This window comes from Olea europaea, chromosome 22 (genome assembly GCF_002742605.1).
Source record: "Olea europaea var. sylvestris chromosome 22, O_europaea_v1, whole genome shotgun sequence".
In the NCBI taxonomy this organism is placed as follows: Eukaryota; Viridiplantae; Streptophyta; class Magnoliopsida; order Lamiales; family Oleaceae; genus Olea; species Olea europaea.
The window spans coordinates 14,762,776-14,782,785 of NC_036258.1; the positions used below are offsets into that span (position 1 = coordinate 14,762,776).

A 20,010-nucleotide genomic window follows, 5' to 3' on the forward strand; every position below is an offset into this window, starting at 1 on the left:
AATATAAATAAGTGGTGAGTAAGTAAATAGTACTTAAGGGTCCTGTAGCCTAAATTTTTTTCCCAAATTCATACTGATTAATTGCTTATATCGGTTCTAAGGCGTTGAAATGAAGAAGATCAAAAGTCTTGAGGGTCACAAAAACAATTATAAAAAACTACAAGGACTTTAATGAAATATAGTAACCTTCTCAGAAGTCCCAAAAAATATCTCATTTTTTTCAGTAAAATTGCCAGACTCATTGGGCCCCACCCGAGCATTTTCGTCCCGATTTCTATGTTTGAACGCCAAACCTCGATCAGTCACTTCGCTTAACACACGATTCTCTCTATATATACGTGTATATGTATACATTACTCTCTCTAACAGAGCCTTCATTGTTATATACAACTGGCAAAGAGAGAAAGTAGGAGAGAAAAAGAGCAAACAAGTGAAAACAGAGCAAAATAAATAAAGAGAAAAAGAGGTGAAAAGGCATATATTTTCTTGTCACCGGCGGCGTTCTGCCGGCCGGTAAAAGATTTTGTGATATATTCAAATACTAGTCACCTGCATTGTGTTCTTTCTTCATACCAAGGTCCAATTCTTTCTTCTTATTTCATTTTTAGTATGGCTAAAATTTTGCAGATGTGTGTGTGTGTGTGGGTGTGTTTTTCTATTAACGTATATTGCTTGTTGGTGTGAAGAATTTGATGGGATTTACAAGATTTATGGGCTTGGATTTAATTTTTTCTGGCAAATTTTCTATTTTATTGGATCAAGATGCAATCAAGAACAGTTTTGTATTTGCATGTCTGAGAAGTACGTTTAATTTTTAGTTTTTTTTTTGGAAAGCAAATGAAAGGTAAAAACGTTTTCAGAAAAGGGTTTCAATTATTTTTTGTGAAACTTTTTTCTGTTTCGTATATTTTAGGATCAAAATATGGATTTTGAAGTAAGTTAATTGTTTTTATCTACCACCTCTTCGATTATTTTGCAATTCGCAACAATGTGATCCGAGGTTTATGAATCTAATATTTGTTGTCTGTGCAACATTGTTATAAGCAGTGAAATTTCACGAGCTTTGTTAATTATTTTTATAGTTAAAGAATTCATGGATCTTCTCTATAGTCTTGATCATGTGGTTTTCTGTTTGGTCGATCATTTTATAGTGTGTTACATTAATTCGATGCTTTTATTGTTCTTAGCTGTAATTTGTGATTGTGAAGGATTGTGATAATATGTATTTTGTTTTATTTTTCCGGATACATTTATCATCATTATAAGTGATGTGTTTAGTTTCTTCCATTGCAGAAAACACTATGGAAAACCTGAGATCTCCATTCAAGGGAGTCATCTATGATTTCAAAGGAAGGCTAGCGTGCTACAAAAATGACTGGTTTGATGCATGTGGCTCGGGCGCAAGGTGAAGTCCTTTTGTCTAGTCTTGGAAGGAATTTACAGGGATTTTGTTTATTATTAAGCACTGGATTTAATTCTGATTTTTTCTGTATTAACCTTTTTCTCAGGATATTGGCTCCAACAGCATACATTTTCTTTGCTTCTGCTCTCCCAGTTATCGCCTTTGGGGAGCAACTGAGTCGGGAAACAGGTCGGTCGTCATTTCTTGTTTCTTGGCTTTGGATATTTTTTGTGATAAGCTTAACTAGTGAAATGGCTAATGAACACTCTAATTTAAACTTTGATTGATTTGTTATGGATTTTTATTATTTTTTATTTTGTGCTAGATGGAAGTTTGAGTACGGTTGAAACTCTATCTTCAACTGCTATCTGTGGAATTATCCATGCAATTTTCGGTGGACAACCATTATTGATTTTAGGAGTTGCAGAACCAACAATTATAATGTACACTTATCTGTATGGCTTTGCAAAGCCCAGGATGGGAACAGAGCTGTACTTAGCCTGGGCCGGATGGTAAGAAAAACCATATTCCTAGAATACTATGATGTCGTAAAATCTTAAGCAAGCACATTGTGTTATGTAATACAAAAATGTTGATTATTATTATTATTATTATTATTTTTTAACAGGGTCTGTGTTTGGACTGCCTTGCTTCTGTTTCTACTTGCTATCTTCAATGCTTGCACAATCATCACCAGATTTACAAGAGTGGCAGGGGAACTTTTCGGCATGTTGATCACTGTTCTTTTCATTCAAGAGGCTATCAAGGTTTGTCTTTGCTATTTTCATTAAAACAATATCTTTTTCCATACTCCAAATTCCTACTTGATGATTGGACTACTATTAAGTGCGTGTTCGATACGTAGTATTAGATGGTATTGAGTATGTAAGTTGGCCAGAAATTATATTAAATAATTATTGATGTTTGAACCATAGGGTGTGGTCAGTGAATTTCACATTCCAAAAGGTGAAAATGCGGCAGAAGAGAAGTATCAATTTCAATGGCTCTATGCTAATGGTTTGCTTGCTGTCATATTCTTTTTTGGGGTTGTCATCACTTCCCTGAAGAGCAGAAGAGCTAGGTCTTGGCGTTATGGTACTGGTATGTAAACGTTATAATTTCTGTAAAATCGATTATATTAATCACTTTATTGTGTCTGAGTTTTAACCTTTGGTCAATGTGCATAGGCTTTTTTCGGAGTTTTATTGCCGACTATGGGGTTCCGCTTATGGTTGTGCTGTGGACTGTGTTATCTTATAGTATACCTGGCAAAGTTCCTTCAGGAGTCCCGAGGAGGCTCTTCTGTCCTCTTCCTTGGGATTCTGAATCATTAGCTCACTGGACAGTGATCAAGGTATCAATTGTTGAATCACCTCATCTAAAAAATGTATGCTAATAAGAGCCCTTGTTTGACAACCATTACTTGAAAAATCCTTTTTTTACATACTCATTTTTAACCACACATTCATATAATAGAATATTCTTTATGTAAACATAAAACTTTTCCCTACTTTTTAATGACACGTTCTCCTAAAATCACTATTCGAAACATTGTTTTGACCAAAATAATGGCCATCAAACAAGGGCTAAATAGTGAACATACTTATTTATTTAAATTATGTTTTCAACATGCCCCCTCACAGGCCAAACAAATTTACAATTTTCACAATAGGTGACATTCAAACTTTAAAATAAGACTTGTACCTGCTTGGATACCATATTCAACGACTTAATCTAAAAGCTTAAATTATTAGAGAGGGTGACGTGTTTTATTTATTTATTTTTTTATATTGAATTATGTTCATCGTCAAATTGACACCAACACTTAAACTTAGGATCTGTGCTTACTCGAATGACAACTTCGTCTAAAGACTTAAGCTATTATAAAGTGCAAACTTTTTTATTTAAATTATGTCTTCAACATCAAATTGAGGTTACATGCAGCTTATTGTATTGTTTCTTGTTTCTTGTTTTTTTTTTTAAATATAATCTTCTACAAGTTTTTAATTTAGCTCAAGATTTAAGAAATTTATGAATTTCATCTCTTGGAACTGCAGGATATGGGCAAGGTGCCAACAGGGTATATTTTTGCTGCCTTCATACCAGCTGTGATGATAGCAGGGCTATACTTTTTTGACCACAGTGTAGCTTCACAGATGGCACAACAGAAGGAATTCAACATCAAAAATCCGTCTGCTTATCATTATGATATCATGTTGCTTGGATTCATGGTATAATTAAAAATTGGTCTTGCATTTCCTTCTTGATGGCATATAACTTGAGTCAGGGGTGCTTCCCTGATAGAGAAGATTTATACATCTGTTTTATATATCTGTTTCTGTCCCACGGAAAGCTTATCTCTGTTTCTTATTATTGTTCTTATATCAGACTTTGATCTGTGGATTGCTTGGACTTCCTCCTTCTAATGGGGTCCTTCCACAATCCCCTATGCACACTAAGAGTCTTGCGGTCCTCAAGAGGCAGGTGGGAGATTTATTTCTTAAGAAAATTTTTTGCATATCATTTGTGTTAAATGTGAATAGAGAATATATTTACTATTTGGTCCCTGATTTGCAGTTAATACGGAAGAAAATGGTGAAGAGTGCAAAGGAGGGCATGAAAGATCAAGCGAGCCACTCGGAGATCTATGGAAGAATGCACGCAGTATTTGTTGAAATGGATAATGCTCCATCTGTAAGTTGTCCCTTTAAACTCGTGTTTCTATAAGCAATTATGTTCACATGAAATTGTGCATGATTTAGTTAAACAAGTTTTGTTTTACCTCAGTATACTGTAGAAAAAGATTTGGCGAACTTGAAGGAGGCCGTCTTGAAACATGACGATGAAGTGGAAGTAAATGGAAAATTTGAACCTGAAAAGTGCATTGATCTCCACTTGCCTGTTCGAGTAAACGAGCAAAGAATAAGCAACCTGCTGCAATCTATTCTAGTGGGGTTGTCTGTAATTGCTATGCCCGTGATCAAGATGATACCTACCTCTGTTCTGTGGGGATACTTTGCCTATATGGCCATTGACAGCCTCCCTGGTAATCAGTTTTGGGAGAGGATGCTGCTGCTCTTCATTCCTCCAGGGCGGCGATTTAAGTAAGCATTGTGTATTCATCATGCTTGAAGTTTCTTTTTTCATATATTTTCTCGAGAAAAATACACTCTCAATAAAATAATTTTGCACGTGAATTCATGACTTTTTCTTACTTTTTAGCCACACATTCTTCAAAAAATTCACTTTCCAAAAAATCTACATCAAATAGGACCTAAGCTAAGATCCTAATTGTTAACTTATTGGGATCCTTCTTTTGGCAGAGTCATTGAAGGGCTTCATGCTTCGTTTGTGGAGTCAGTACCATTCAAGTACATCTTCATGTTTACTCTTTTCCAGTTTGCATATCTTTTGGTATGCTTTGGAATCACATGGATACCTATTGCCGGAATATTGTTTCCATTGCCTTTCTTCCTTCTGATAAGCATACGAGAACACCTCCTCCCCAAGGTGTTTCCGTCAAATTATCTTCAGCAATTAGATGCGGCTGAATACGATGAAATTGCTGGAATTCCATCTCGGGCAAGGAGTCTCTCACTCAGAGTACGTTATTTTGTGTCTTCTAATTTTATGATGCTGCTTCAAGTTTCAAGAGTGAACAACATTTTGTCTGTGTAATTATCATGTTTGTCGTGCTGGACTAGACAGTTCGTGATAGGGCCGAGGACAAAATGAGTTTGCAGTACTATCAAGTACCCTTTGTATTTGACGAAGCATGTTTAATGTTCTGAAATTTGTTAACGCAGAATCGAGAATCAGCTGATCCTGATGGTGAAGACGACACTTATGATATATCTTCTGACGAATTATTAGATGAGATGACGACTCGCAGAGGTGAACTGAAGTATAGGTCCGTGAGCTTCAATGAGAGGCAGATTCAGGTCGGTCATTACTTTAACTCATCTCTATTGGTTCATTATTGCTTGATTTCTGAAAATACGATACGATGTAATATGTTTGTCCAGGTTTTCCCTCAAGGACCTGACAGGATATGACTTGAGCTCTCACTATAACATCAGTACCTGAAGTCCCCAGTGGACAACTAAAGCATAGGAATACACCAAAAGATAGAGATAGAGAAAGGAAGAAGAATGAAGAAAGAGCAATGGTAAAAACAGTAAGAGAGCTGGATAAAATCTACCAGGGAGTCAACAGTAAGAGAGTTGGATAGCACTGGACAATACTGAAAAAAGAGAAAGAACTGAAGATTTTGTATTTTAGATGTGCAGTATGATTCATCACTGCATATCAAACTTGAAGACCGTTACTCTCCTTGCATGATCGTTGAAAAAATTTATAGCACGAAGGGATTGTCTAATATTTGTTGTCGTTGGCTTTAAGCAGCTGGGAATTTAGAAGGATGTAATGTATTGTAATATAAACAATAGAGACTCAAATTAATGAAAATTGTTTGTATTCTTTTAATTTTTTGGGATACGCTCCATTACTAATGCAAGAAAGTTGACATAATCTTTGATATAATGTCACATGATATTCTATTATTGAATTGATTAACATATATTCAATTTTTTCATCCAATCATATCTTGCTAATGTACATTATATTAAGGTATCTATCAACATCTTTCTCACAATGGCTTTACCCCTTCCCCCATCTTTCTTTCTCCCTCTATATATAATAAAAACGATCAAAATCATGATAACATAAATATTTCAAATAAAAATTAAATTTTTACTTGATTTTCAAACTAAGTTCCTCGACAAAAAATACCATTTCAATAGTTTTATCGAAAAATATGACTTAAACAAGTATCCAATTCTTGTGTAGATATAGAGAAATAATTGAAACTTAATATAAAGTGTTGACCTCCAAAAAATGGCTCCAACAGATCCCTGGCCTCGTCCCCTTGAAACCTGCTTAAGTAGCACCCCGTTAAGAGGCAAAGGTGGTCGAACGAGAAAAAGGTCCGGCGACTGTTTGTACTTTGATGGTCAAGTCAACGGCTGGATGAAGATATATATATATATAGAGTGCAATAGTATGGAGATGGAGGTTTGGCTAGAGAGTGTAGAACATACCTTAGTTGTGTGAGTGAATCCATATATATAAGGGAACAGAAGTGAAATGGGCCAAACGGGTTGATCGGCCGAAGTCCAAGTCCAATAAGGAGGTGATTATATGAACATAATAATAGGCATTTCGACGAGCGCCTCAATTGAACTCCTTAGGGCCTCGGTGGCGCCTCGACTAGCCTTGTCAGAGCCTCGACTTTGGGGCCCAATTCTGATGGACCTTGTCCGAGTCCAATAAGATGGCCCAATATAAAGTGATAATTTACAGGCCTAACATAAAGTATCCAATTCTTTTAATTTTCTTAGTTTTTGTGACAGACTGAACTTCTTTCGCATATATATAGAGGATTAATTGAAACTTAATATAAAGTATCCAATTCTTTTAAATTTCTTAATTTTTGTGACAGACTGAACTATATAAAAAGCAAAGTACAAGTTTAATGTGTATATATAGAGAAATAATTGAAACTTAGTATTATAAAGTAAAAAAGAAAAGGAAAAAGAAAACTAGGCAGATGAAAAAAGAAAGGAATTTTTCTTCTCAAGTAACCTAATATTTTTTTACTTGATGATATATTTATTTAGTCAATTTTTTATAATCCAAAGTTGTTCCTATATTTAAGAACTTATTTCTCTTTACTTTTTAGATTTTAATTTACCCTATCATTTGTAATGATATAATTCAAAAAATATTAAAGTACATTGAATAAATGTAGTTAATTGAATAATGTAAATATTTTGTTCGGTTCATCGCTAGATCTTATATATATATATAAAATAAAAAAATAAAAAAGAAAGGAAGAAGAAGAAGAAAGAAATCATAAGCAAACAATAATTACTAGATAATAAAATTTCTTCAAATTTCTAGAATGGGATTTCAAAGAACCTCACATAAATGGCTTCAAAATGTGTTGGAATGTATACTCTTTATTTGACCTCAAATTGCAGATACACCTAACTGGCTAAAATCAAATGATCACCATCTCTTATTACATCCAATTCTTCAAGTAAAGCTTCATCTTTGTTTAGAATTTTGGTAGGATGGATTCCAAATTCTAATATCCCAAATCCAGCAACTCTTGAAGGGATCCTGGCAGAATCACCATCTTCCCAGCTATGTTACCCATCTCCGGGCAGCTCACAACGACTCGGGCACGGTTCTGTCGACTTGCATGATCAATGGGAGGTGCAAGCAAAAAGACCCATTCCTCCTACAAAGTATGAAATAAATAATATGTTAAAAGATCCTAAGAAATACTCGAAACCGAACTATGTACACCCATATTAGGTAAATACGCAGTTTCTGTACAGTTCAGTCCAACATCCTTGTTTAGGGCTCAAGAACTGTCAAAAAATACGTAATTTGAAACCAATTCGACTCGTGTTTTTTAACACATGATTTTCTTAAAATCAATTGATGGTGCACAAGCTATCAGATATTTTCCTAAGGTGATGGCATTCACAAGTTCTTCAGTTAAAGAGACATCATATTGCTTTAAAGTCAGTTTTACCTTCATTTGGTTCAGAAGCAGCAGAGATAATCCCGAAAAGAGAATTCTGGTATTTGCTTGCCCTTCGTCTTAAGCCGTTGTGGGACAAGCTGGATTCTCCATATGTTGATGTGTCTTCGGACGTCAAAGGAGGCATTGTTGCCTTATTCGAGTACTTTTTGAGGTATGGAGCATTTTGCATGGCTGATGTCCGACTCCTATTTTTGTGGGGCATCTTCTGTTTGTTGGACTCTGGCATGGTTTTGATTAAAGCCTTTATCTCTTCATGGCCCTTATAATCTGCTAAGGCTCTGGGTGTCGAGCCACACATTTGGTTTGTCGATATCCGCTCCTTGTTCCAACAGGAACTTGACAATTTGGACATTTTCATTAGAAATGCATGTGTGAACTGTCGTGGTTCCCATATTACTTAGCAATGTAACATCCCCCCATGTCTGATGATTCCTTTGAGTAAACCTATGTTGCCTTGCTCGGCTGCGAAACAAGCATACTTGCCCACATTGCCAGAAAGTAGTGTTGCCCTGTTGTCAACGAGTAACTTTTTAACAGCTTCATGTTTCCCCAATATTGCATCCCATAGAGGAACATTTCCTTCGGAATCTGCAAAAAAGTATGTCAGTTTGCATCTCACAAATCTTCATAGCCTTATATATTCAAGAAGCATTGAAAAAATTAAACATAAGATTCATCCAAGATTATAGTCTTCAGTAAATAATCACCTACATCGACTTTAACTCCCGATAAGGCTCTTCTGCACTATGAATTCAAGTCTTCAACAAGAAAATAGCAAATTCTCACTAATAATTTCCTTATCAGATTTTCTTCGTAAAAGTTGGCTTCTAGAAGTCTTATTTAAAAAAAGGATAACGACCATTCCATATTTCATTGTCACAGCATCAACAATAAAGTTCATTGTTGTTGCTTTCGGGGAAACAAAATTTTGAAACTGAATTTTAAAATTAGAATGTAAGAACTGCAGACAGGAAGTTCTGTCATTCTATTCTGGTAAGTAAAGTTCAAAAGACAGGTAAAATCTCAAGAATCCTTAGTTTAACCACGAGAAGTACCTTTACAGTTAGTTCTGCTCCAGAATCTAAAAGTAGAAGCACACATTCTAACTTTCCTTTTGATGCTGCAAGATGCTGTATCATAAAATACGAATGTATTATTACGCCTTCAATTCATGCATATATATTTGAATCATTAACACATTGCAAGAATACAGAAGAATAGTCGAACCAAAGCTGTGCGCCCATTTCTGCTCAATTCATTTGGATCAGAACCTCGCTTCAGCAATTGGAACAACAACACATCGTCTCCTCTTTCAGCTGCAAAACATAAGATGAGAGGCAGGTCCATTTGTCCCCGAGCCAGCATGAGCTCCATGTCAGCTGAAATTGCTTGCACTTCAGGGTGTTGGTACTCTTTCAAAAGCTGCATCAGAAACAAAATAAATTAGATACACAGCTTAAGTTATAATCGTCCACGGAAGAATACGAAACAGAGATTTTACTTAACAATGATTAGATGTGCTGTGCTTTATGGTTATGAGCGTTGGGCCAAAATAGCACAAGATGGTAATAACATGAAAGCAGAGGAAATGAGGATGCTAAGATGGATGTGTGGTCTTACTAACTGAATGGAATTGCAGAAAAGGATTTAAGTTCAAGTTAAAGAAGTTTTGGCGCTCTATTTACCTGAAGAAGATTGTTCATGATTATTGCCCCATCTCCATCATTTGTTTGAACAATATTCAAAAATGAAGTGCTATTCAATCTCAGCAACTGACTCAACCGTTTTGTACGAACCGTGAAAAGTTGTGGCTAATAGCAGAGAACACCTATATCTCCACAAACATCCCCTGCCTTTAATTCCTTGAGAACCTATAATCAGTCATCGTAAAACATCGTGTTAGATCAATACTATGAAATGCAAGCGTTTAAAAATATCAGTCTTGCCAATGGAATTTAAAAAATATACCCGTTTTATTCCATTTCTGTGCGAAATAAGATCCTGAACCAAGAATTCAGTATCAGAAGGCTGACATATTGCACTAGAAGAAAATGTTTCTCCTATTTTCCATGAGAGAGAGAGAGCATACCATTGACCAGAATATAGAAATTCGTAGGTGCTTCATTGTGCAAAATTACATCTTCTCCGGGTGGCAAATACTCGGGCTTCATCTCTGAGACCTAAAAAAAGGTGGTCTTTCAGATTCAACCAGCTCAAAATGGACCTGTCAAATCAATCCCTCCATCCCCCAAAGAGACAGAGATGATCCAATAAATTGAGGTGGTATTGGTAATTACCAGCTGAAAAAGCAAGTCATTTGATATCCCTTGGAACAAGTATACCTTATCAATGAGAGAATAAAATAAAAAATGCGATATACTCGATTGAATGGCTTTTGGATGTGTGTCAAGAGTTTCTTGTTGGTGCAGCCCCTCCGAGTCAGTTCTGTACATTAGGCATAAGTGAGCTAGCATCTGATCTTCCAGTTGACGAGGCAGGTTGTTCCTTTTGGCAAAGCTCGAAGCGGCTTGTATAGACTCCCTCTGCGAGATTAGATAATGCACCCAAAATATATAAGAATTGAGCTCCTATGATCAAAACACGATTCTATGGAAATAAACCAGAATTTACTCACAAATTTCCTGGTTCTATTGGTTCCTTGAACAATCAAGTTTGTCATGTTTCCAATGGTATAAGATGTGAGACCGAGGTTGAACAGCATGTAGAAAATGTCAAATATCATTTCATGTGTGTTTATAGGATGTAGATCACCATATCCAACAGTTGTGAGAGTGACAATGGCCCAGCATAGAGATATAATGTATCGGTCCCACAAACTCATATGGTGAAAGTTCTCCCAGGTAAGTCCAATCCATGTCACTTTTGGGTCTGGATACTTGTCCGCAATAAGGTAAATAACGCAAGCAGCAAAATGACCTACAAAGAGAATAACCTACAAAGGCAATACAAGCTTGATCGTGTTACAGATTAAGCCATAGCATGCATAGATTTATCGTGGTTCACCATCAATATGAGGGCTGCTTACTACAAGTGTTAACTAAATGAGGAAGAACAGTATAAGTTGATTTAATGCCAATCTCACTTAAAAACCAGCCTACTAAAATTCTTTACATAGTAGAAATACCGGGGAGATATGATACATGGTTGAAATATACAATATACATTAAGTGATAAGTGTACAGTATAAATGGCCTTCACATTGTCCAATACATCAGATGAGTCAGATTTCTCTTCCGTGGAGTAACTGTTTATTTCCTTAGATACTTACACATAGAATCTTTGAAACTCGAACGCAAAAGTAATTGTAGTTTGTGTCTTTCTCCATCCTGCAGTAAAAAATGGCAAATTATGACAAATTATTGGAAATTTTGATGGTTTTATAGGTTCCGTTGCTTTGGATGTTTACAGATTTCTATTTATCACCTCTAAACAGTAAAAAGAAATGTAATCTACACAGGATTCTATATATATATATATCACAATTTACTATGCTAATTGCATTTTGCAGAGATGGAATGATGGACATAATTTGTACCTTGTAAACATCGCACTGACTCTTCTGAGACGCCAGAGACGAAGCATATTAAAGTAGCCATAGGGTTGAAGAGGCTTAGGCAAAACTATTCGTTGGTTCCGGGGTTTATGTGAGCGGTATGATGGTTGTTGATATTTGTATCAAAACAAATTAATGTTTAACCCGCAGGAGTGTGATCAAACTATCGATATGTGAACTTGAAAGTGTAGTACAAAACCACAAAATCAAGGTATCAAAATGAAACAAGAAAAGAAGAAGAAAAAGATATGAAATCCGAGGTAAGTGATGGCACTTTCTCCTTAAGACAATATTGCCCCGCTATGGTGCTCACGATTGACGGCACTTGTCTCCCAAGATATAACGGATGTTTAATCTTGTGCTAGCAGCACTTCACACCACAAGAACCAGCGAACCGACGGAATTTCCTCCTCTACAAAGAGATTTTATGCAAGAAAAAGGGAGAGAGATTTTGTAAGAGAAGAAGAGTGCTCAATGCAAAATATGAGTTGGTGTGTCCTTAGGGACCTCCAAGGGGTCCTATTTATAGAGGTGGAAGGGGTGTGGATGAAGTGGTGTGGGCCAAATCGTGTAATCTTTCGACATTTCATCTTCGCTAACTTTTCGCTTGAGCAACGCTTCAAAAATTCGAGCAGAACATACTTCACTCGCTTGAATTTCGCTCGAGTGAACATCAAGTGACGATGACGTTGTCGCTTGAGCGAACGTCGAGCGACAGTGTATTTTAGCCCTTTTTCACCGTATTTTTCTCCAATTATTGGACCGCAATTTCTCATTCACTCGGAATTGATTTCTAATGTCCAAATATACTACAGTAATCTACTCGATCAGTAGAACAAGTTGATCTTTTTACTTTTGTAATTTGACCATCGGATCAAGTCCGAATATTCGATCGAATTTGACACGTTAGTCACACTTTCCGATTTCAATTTTTACTTAACCAATTTTCGATCTTTCATGTTAATTTGGAAACCAATTTCCAACAATCCCCCACATGAATGAAAATTCAAGTATGCAAATGATATGCGACACGATACATGCAATTGTAGAGAGAGAGAGCGGAGAAATATTGCATCGGGTAAGGTAGCTTTCGGCTTTGAACATTCCCCAGTGAAATATTATCGAGCTTACTTGGCTAGTTGGTGAACGTGATGTCTTGATTCGACCAGCCATTAGTGTAAGTTAAGACAACAATACTCACACAATGTCTTCCCTAATTCTGTTCTTGGTTCTCATGACTTGGTTCATTTTGACCCTGAACCCCTCTTGGTTCTGCAAGTGTTTTAGAGAATTTAAGTCTTAAATAATTCTCATTGAAGCGGCCTCACTTCCCACTCACATAGGTGACCTCCTATTAAGAATATTCCGTCCTACTCCACTTGACTTAATCAAGATATAGGAATCATTAAACGATTATCTTAACCTCTTCCAATTCTGTAGAATGCACTTTGGTATCATCGGAATGAGTTAGGAAATTATTTCCTAAGTGCTTCATGGAATCCTCATAACTTAGTTGTCCATTTGAACCAAGATCTTGGGATCTCCAGTCAATAAGGTAGGGTTACCATTACAAGGACTCTAATGTAATAGGCTTTAATCTCATTCCTCTTGATAGGCAACGTATTTGATCTCTTGGTAAACCTTTCGTAAGCGGATCCACAACATTCTCCTTTGATTTCACATAATCTATGGAGATAACGCCCATTGAGATTAGTTGCTTAATGGTATTATGTCTCCGACGTATATGTCTAGACTTACCATTGTACATGCTGCTTTTAGCCCTTTCAATAGCCGATTGATTATTGCAGTGTATGCTTATGGCAGGTACCGGCTTAGGACAACATGGAACATCTTCTAAGAAATTTTGAAGCCATTCCAACAATAAACTCTAATTCCATAGTTGATCGAGCTATACACGTTTGCTTTGAAAATTTTCATGAGATAAAAGCTCTACCAAGTGTAAACACATAGCCACTTGTGGATTTGGAATCTTTCATATCGGATATCCAATTCGCGTCACAATATCCTTCTAATACCGCAGGATATTTTGTGAAATGTAATCCACAGGTCATGGTATACTTCAAGTACCTAAGGACCCTTATCAATGCCACCCAATGATCATGGCTTGAACTACTCGTGAGTCTACTAAGTTTATTCACCGCAAACGCAATGTCCAGTCGAGTGCAGTTTGTAACATACATTAGATTGCCAATTATTTGTGAATATCTTAAGTGTGACACGCCTTCTCCCTTATTTTTGACCAAGTGTAGACTTGTGTCAATAGGAGTCTTTGTAGGACTATCCTCAAATACTTCAAACTTCTTAAGTATATTCTCAACGTAATGAGATTGGGAAAGTACATTTCCTTCCGATGTTCTAGAGATCTTTATCCCTAATATTATATCTGTCACACCCATGTTTTTCATGTCAAAATGCCTTGTTAGCATTTTCTTGGTGTTTGTCAAAATTTCGTGACTATTGTCCATTATCAACATATCGTCTACATATAGACATACTATTATATATGCATTCGGTGTATTCTTCACATATACACACTTGTCACATTCATTTATTTTAAATCCATTTGACAACATTGTTTTGTTAAACTTTTGGTGTCATTGCTTAGGAGCTTGTTTTAAGCCATATAAGGACTTAATAAGTTTACATACTTTATGGCTTTCATTTGGAGACACGAACCCTTCAGGTTGTTTCATATATATTTCCTCTTCTAACTCACCGTTTAAGAATGTCATTTTTACATCCATTTGATGAATCTCAAGGTTATGTATTATTGTAATTGCAATTGGCAACCTTATCGAGGTGATTCTCGTTACTGGTGGGTAGGTATCAAAGAAGTCAAGTCCTTCTTTTTGCCTATATCCTTGGCAACCAATCTAGCCTTATATTTGTCAATGGACTCATCCGGTTTCAATTTCTTTTTGAATATCCATTTACACTCTAAAGGCTTATTTTCGGGAGGTAAATATACCAATTCCCAAGTATGATTTTGCATTATGGAATCTATCTCACTATTGATAGCTTCCTTCTAATGCGATGCTTCCGGGGTAGACATCGCTTCCTCGTAAGTCCTTGGATCATTTTCTACCATATAAGTTAGAAAATCCTGACCAAATGATGTGGATGTTCTAACCCTCTTACTGCGCCTTGGTTCTTCCTCATTTGAAGATCCATTTGCAGATTCATTAGTTCTCTTATTTGAACTTGACGTTTCCCTATCTTTGTAAGGAAATATGTTTTCAAAGAATACTGCATTCCTTGATTCAATTATGGTACCCTCGTGTACATCTTGAATATCGAATTTGTGTACTAGGAAATGATATGCACTACTATTATTGGTGTATCCAATAAATATACAATCGATCGTTTTGGGACCAATTTCAATTTGTTTAGGCTTGGGCACTTCAACCATTTCCAAACACCCCCACACTTTTAAGTGTTGGTAGGAAGGAGAAGACCTTTTCATAACTCATATGATGTCTCTTCCATTTTCTTAAGCGGTATCCGATTGAGAATACTATTTGCTGTTAAGATAGCCTCCCCCCACAAGTTATGAGGTAAATCCGAATTTATTAACATTGCATTCATCATCTCTTTAAGAGTTCGATTTTTGCATTCAGCAATTCCATTTGATTGAGGAGAGTATGGAGCCATTGTTTGATGAATGATTCCATGTTCGGAATAGAATTCTTCAAACGGTACCCCATATTCACCTCCTTGATCACTACAAATATTTTTAATTCATTTGTCAAGTTGCGTTTCAACTTCAGTCTTATATTATTTAAATGCATTTAAGGCTTCGTCTTTGCTTCTTAAAAGAAAGACATAACAATACTTTGTACAATCATCGATAAAAGTTACAAAGTATTTCTTACCGCCTCTAGTTTGAACGAATTTCAAATCACATATATCACTATGGATTAATTCTAGGGGTAATGTGTTCCTTTAAATTGAATGGAATGGTGTTTTAGCCAATTTTGCTTCAACACATATTTCGCATTTATGATTAGGATCAATTTCAAGCACCGAAATTAAACTTTGATTTATAAGTTTATGCAACGAATTATAATTCCCATGTCCTAATCGATTATGCCATAAACAAGACTTAAGCAAGTAAACAGAATTTGTTACTTTATTCATAATGCCTTGTTTTGGTACAACAGTTAGAACGTTCATCTTGAACATTCCGTTACACATGTATCCTTTTCCTACATACATCTCATTCTTAAACAACACATTTATCGGATACAAATACAAGTTTGAAACCATTTTTACTAAGAAGAGATCTGAACACAAGATTCTTTCGAATATCCAGCACATGTAGGACGTTGTTGAGGACTAGTTCTTTTCCAGATGTCATCTTTAAAGTGACTTTGCCTTATCCTTCAATCTTGAAACTTGCAGCGTTAGTTCTTGATAGTTGGAGAACATTGCCCTATCAGCACACACATTACGGGTTGCACCGGTATCTACCCACCATTCCCTTGTGTTTCCAACCATGTTGTATTCGAATACAACTGCAGATAGACTCAACTCCTGTATTCTTTCGAAAAGGTTGTCCTTCTCAATCATGTTGGCTTGAGCAGGTTTCCTAGGCTTTCGACATTCATTTGAACGATGTCCGGCCTTTCCACAATTATAGCATTTCCTTTTGAACTTTTTTGCCTTTTTGGAGTTATCTCTACGCTGTGTATCGTTTGAGTTCTTTCGTTTCTTGTTCAAAGGCCTTTGTTCTATTTCAACAAAGTTTGCTCTAAGTTGGTCAATAGGTTTCCTTTCATTTTCCCTATTGTCTTCTTCAATTCTCAAGCGGATGATTAATTCTTCCAAATTCATCTCCTTACATTTGTGCTTGAGATAGTTCTTGAAATCTCTCCACATAGGAGGGAGTTTCTCGATGATGGCAGCCACTTGAAAGGATTCACTTAGTTCCATCTTTTTGGCATGTACGTCGTGCAAGAGGACTTGAATTTCTTGCACTTGATTTATCACAATTTTGATATCTACCGTTTTGTAGTCCAAAAACTTGCCCACAATGAACTTCTTGGTTCCGGCATACTCAGTCTTTTATTTATTTTCCAAAGAATACCACAATTCCTTAGCCGAGTTTTTAGAACTATACACCCCATATAGTGTATTGTCCAGCCCATTCAAAATGTAGTTTTTGCATAGAAAGTCCGAGTGCTTCCATGCATCTAACGCAATAATTGACTCACGATTATTTTTTCTCTCTTGTACGGATGGCGCGGTCTCTTTTAAGAACTTTGCCAAATTGAGGGTAGTGAGATAAAATAACATCTTTTTTTGGCATCTCTTAAAATTCATGCCACTAAATTTTTTCGATTTTTCATCATGCGGGATTGAAGTGTTTATAGCCATAGGCGTAACCATGTTTGTACCATTTTGACTTGAAGCCTCTACAGTACTCATTTCTATTACAAAAATAAAAGATTATCACAACACAAAGTAAGGGAAAGGAACAGTGCACAAAGATTATTCCAAAATGAAGAACAAAGTATGGGTTAATCCAAAACAAAACCAAAACAACCACCGACAAATATTGTCTTAAGATTGTTGGTTCTGGGGTTTATGTGAGCGGTATGATGATTGTTGATATTTGTATCAAAACAAATTAATGTTTAACTCGCAGGAGCGTGATCAAACTATCGATATGTGAACTTGAAAGTGTAGTACAAAACCAAAAAATCAAGGTATCAAAATGAAACAAGAAAAGGAGAAGAAAAAGAAATGAAATCTGAGGCAAGTGATGACACTTTCTCTTTAAAACAATATCGCCCAGCTATGGTGCTCACGGTTGTAGCAACACTTCACACCATAAGAACTGGCGAACCGATGGAATTTTTCCCTCTACAAAAGGATTTTATACAAGAAAAAGGGAGAGAGATTTTGTAAAAGAAGAAGAGTGCTCAATGCAAAATATGAGTTGGTGTGTCCTTAGGGACGTCCAAGGGGTCTTATTTACAGAGGAGGAAGGGGAGTGGATGAAGTGGTATGGGCCAAATCGTGCAATCTTTCGAATAGTTGCAACATTCCATCTTCGCTTGCTTTTCACTCGAGCAGCGCTTCAAAAATTCGAGCAGAACATACTTTGCTCACTTGAATTTCGCTCGAGCGAACATCGAGCGATCGTGTATTTTAGCCCTTTTCCACCATATTTTCCTCCAATTTTGGACAGTAATTTCTCATTCACCCAAAATTGATTTCTAATGTCCAAATATACTACAATCATCTACTCGATGAGTAGAACAAGTTGACCTTTTTACTTTTGTAATTTGACCATCGGATCAAGTCCGAATATTCGGCCGAAATTGACACGTTAGTCGCACTTTTCAATTTCAATTTTTACTTAACCAATTTCCGATCTTTCATGTTAATTTGGAAACCAATTTCCAACACTATTCGAGCAAGTTTATCAGGTATAGTGGAAAACGCATCAAAGATCATCCAGGATTTTGCATACCTCAGAGCTATCCGCATTCGAGTATCAATGAGCAGATAAGGTTTTTTGTCTAGGTAGTCAGCAAAGAATGTAAGAATAACGTCGATCATGAAAAATCCGTTCACAACGTTGTCCGCGATCGAGAGAGGTCCCCAAGGCCTATCTAGGAAACCCAATTCAAAAGGACAAACCCATGCTGTGTAAAACACAAGTACTATCAGTAGCATTTCCCAAGCTCTGTAGAAACATTAGTATGGACACAAATATTCAATCAAATCTTCGATAAAACTAATAATCAGGGTAAAAGTCGGAATGATTGAAATAAATATGCATCATATAACGACTTGAACTGGAACCCCAAGTCTTAAGTCAGTATCAATTCGACTTAGCCCTAGTTTGGGCTCCATTAAATCAAGAACTACACTTCTTCAATAAAACAATATGAAACGTGGACCTAAAACTTTTCCTTACTTTTTAATCACACGTTCTCTAACAAGTAACTATTCCAATATATATATTTTTTTCAAAATCTCATTAAAATGAAGCCCAAACAAGGGCTTAAACTCAAACAAGCACACGAATTCCAAGATAGATGTTTAAAGAAAAGCCACCATCATTAGAGGCATTTTAAGGGTAAATACAATGAATGAATACATTATAAGGGTTTGGGCTTTCTCTGTTATCATGGAATCTCGAGTTTTAGTAATCTCATACAAATTAAATTTACCCATCCACAACAATTAAACCTTTCATGATTATGAAAAAAAATAGCACATAAAAAACTATACAAGAAACTCGTTACACAACATAATCATTAGTCAAAACGCTCAGAAATGAGTTCAAAATCAAAATCTTAATCCAAGTTCCTATTCCGTCAAATCGAAAATGAAAAGGGTTGAATCGAAATGGCATGCATGCAGTGCAGGCACATTACAACAGAACAGAGTGGCAATGGATACCTGTATAGGGATTAAAGGGAGAGATAGTGAAGGGACGAAGCTTGATTTTACTGCTATTGTGGGCTCCAAGAGAAGGAAGCATGTCAGTATAGAATCCATGAGAGCCCTTGTCATCCGTCGAGATTGTTTCAGTGTCATTTTTCCCACATATTGTGTCTTTCCATGTCAATTTCTTCTTCTTCTTTGCCCCTCGGCCCAACATTTTACCTCGTCTCTCTCCTTCCACAACCAACCTAGTTGGTTTCCTAAATACTACGTAGCTACGTATGTATGCATTTGTGTTCATATATATGCACATAAAAAGACTCCAATTGTATGTGGGTTCTACGTTTGACTTGTAAGTTTACTTATTTGAGAATTTTTATTGTGTATAAATTAAAATTTAAAGTCGAAGCTAAAAATTAATTTTAGTCACATATTTTATATGATTCGTAATTTTTCAACTACACAATTTATCAATTTTTATTAAATTATACTAAAATTTTAATTTTAATTTTGATCTACAGCAAACAGGAACAATAACTCAAATTTCAGAGTGGAAAAAAATGTTAAAATATTATTATTAAGTAAACTAATGAAGAAATTTTACGAAGAAAAATCACCCGAAATAACAGGTCAAATTGTTGGGTTTTGATACCCAATAACTCCCCGGGCTATGATGTAAAATTGATTTTAATTATCAGTCGGCTTGGACCAAATGACTGAACGAAATGTCAACTCCACTATTAGAACGACCCAACTCCAAATTGTATGGACCACTAGAAGTGACCTAATCTAATAGTGTCGCTCATGGCCCATTTCACCTTTACTTGGAGGGCTTTATGTTGTTACCCATTTTGGAGTCCATTGACTTGAGTGTTGGGCCTTTGGGCCATGACTTTAACCTACACCTAACTTACCATATTTAGACTCCTTACTTGGGCTATATACATGCTTCTTCTCACTGCCTCCATACAACCCGTAAGAAAAAAAGAGAGAACC

The 20,010-nt window shown here is 36.1% G+C and overlaps 1 protein-coding gene and 1 pseudogene across 3 annotated transcripts; one reads left to right on the forward strand and one right to left on the reverse strand.

Annotated features, from left to right (window-relative positions):
- The first annotated feature begins 349 nt into the window (after window positions 1-349).
- Window positions 350-5,932, forward strand: LOC111371803 (probable boron transporter 6). 3 transcript variants are annotated; one of them, XM_022993970.1, is made up of 14 exons: window positions 350-577; window positions 1,294-1,405; window positions 1,509-1,591; window positions 1,728-1,914; window positions 2,031-2,169; window positions 2,338-2,503; window positions 2,590-2,756; window positions 3,460-3,633; window positions 3,791-3,886; window positions 3,980-4,096; window positions 4,190-4,506; window positions 4,726-5,005; window positions 5,209-5,343; window positions 5,428-5,932. In XM_022993970.1, the coding sequence occupies exons 2-14, from the start codon at window positions 1,302-1,304 to the stop codon at window positions 5,455-5,457; spliced, it is 1,995 nt and encodes a 664-aa protein (XP_022849738.1). In that variant the 5' UTR covers window positions 350-577; window positions 1,294-1,301; the 3' UTR covers window positions 5,458-5,932. The 3 variants fall into 3 exon arrangements, with proteins under 3 accessions (XP_022849738.1, XP_022849737.1, XP_022849740.1); XM_022993969.1 differs by having other exon boundaries at window positions 1,294-1,591; XM_022993972.1 differs by lacking the exon at window positions 350-577 and having other exon boundaries at window positions 1,279-1,405.
- Window positions 5,933-7,449: 1,517 nt separating this feature from the next.
- LOC111371186 lies at window positions 7,450-19,231 on the reverse strand (annotated as a pseudogene).
- Between the last annotated feature and the right edge of the window lie 779 nt (window positions 19,232-20,010).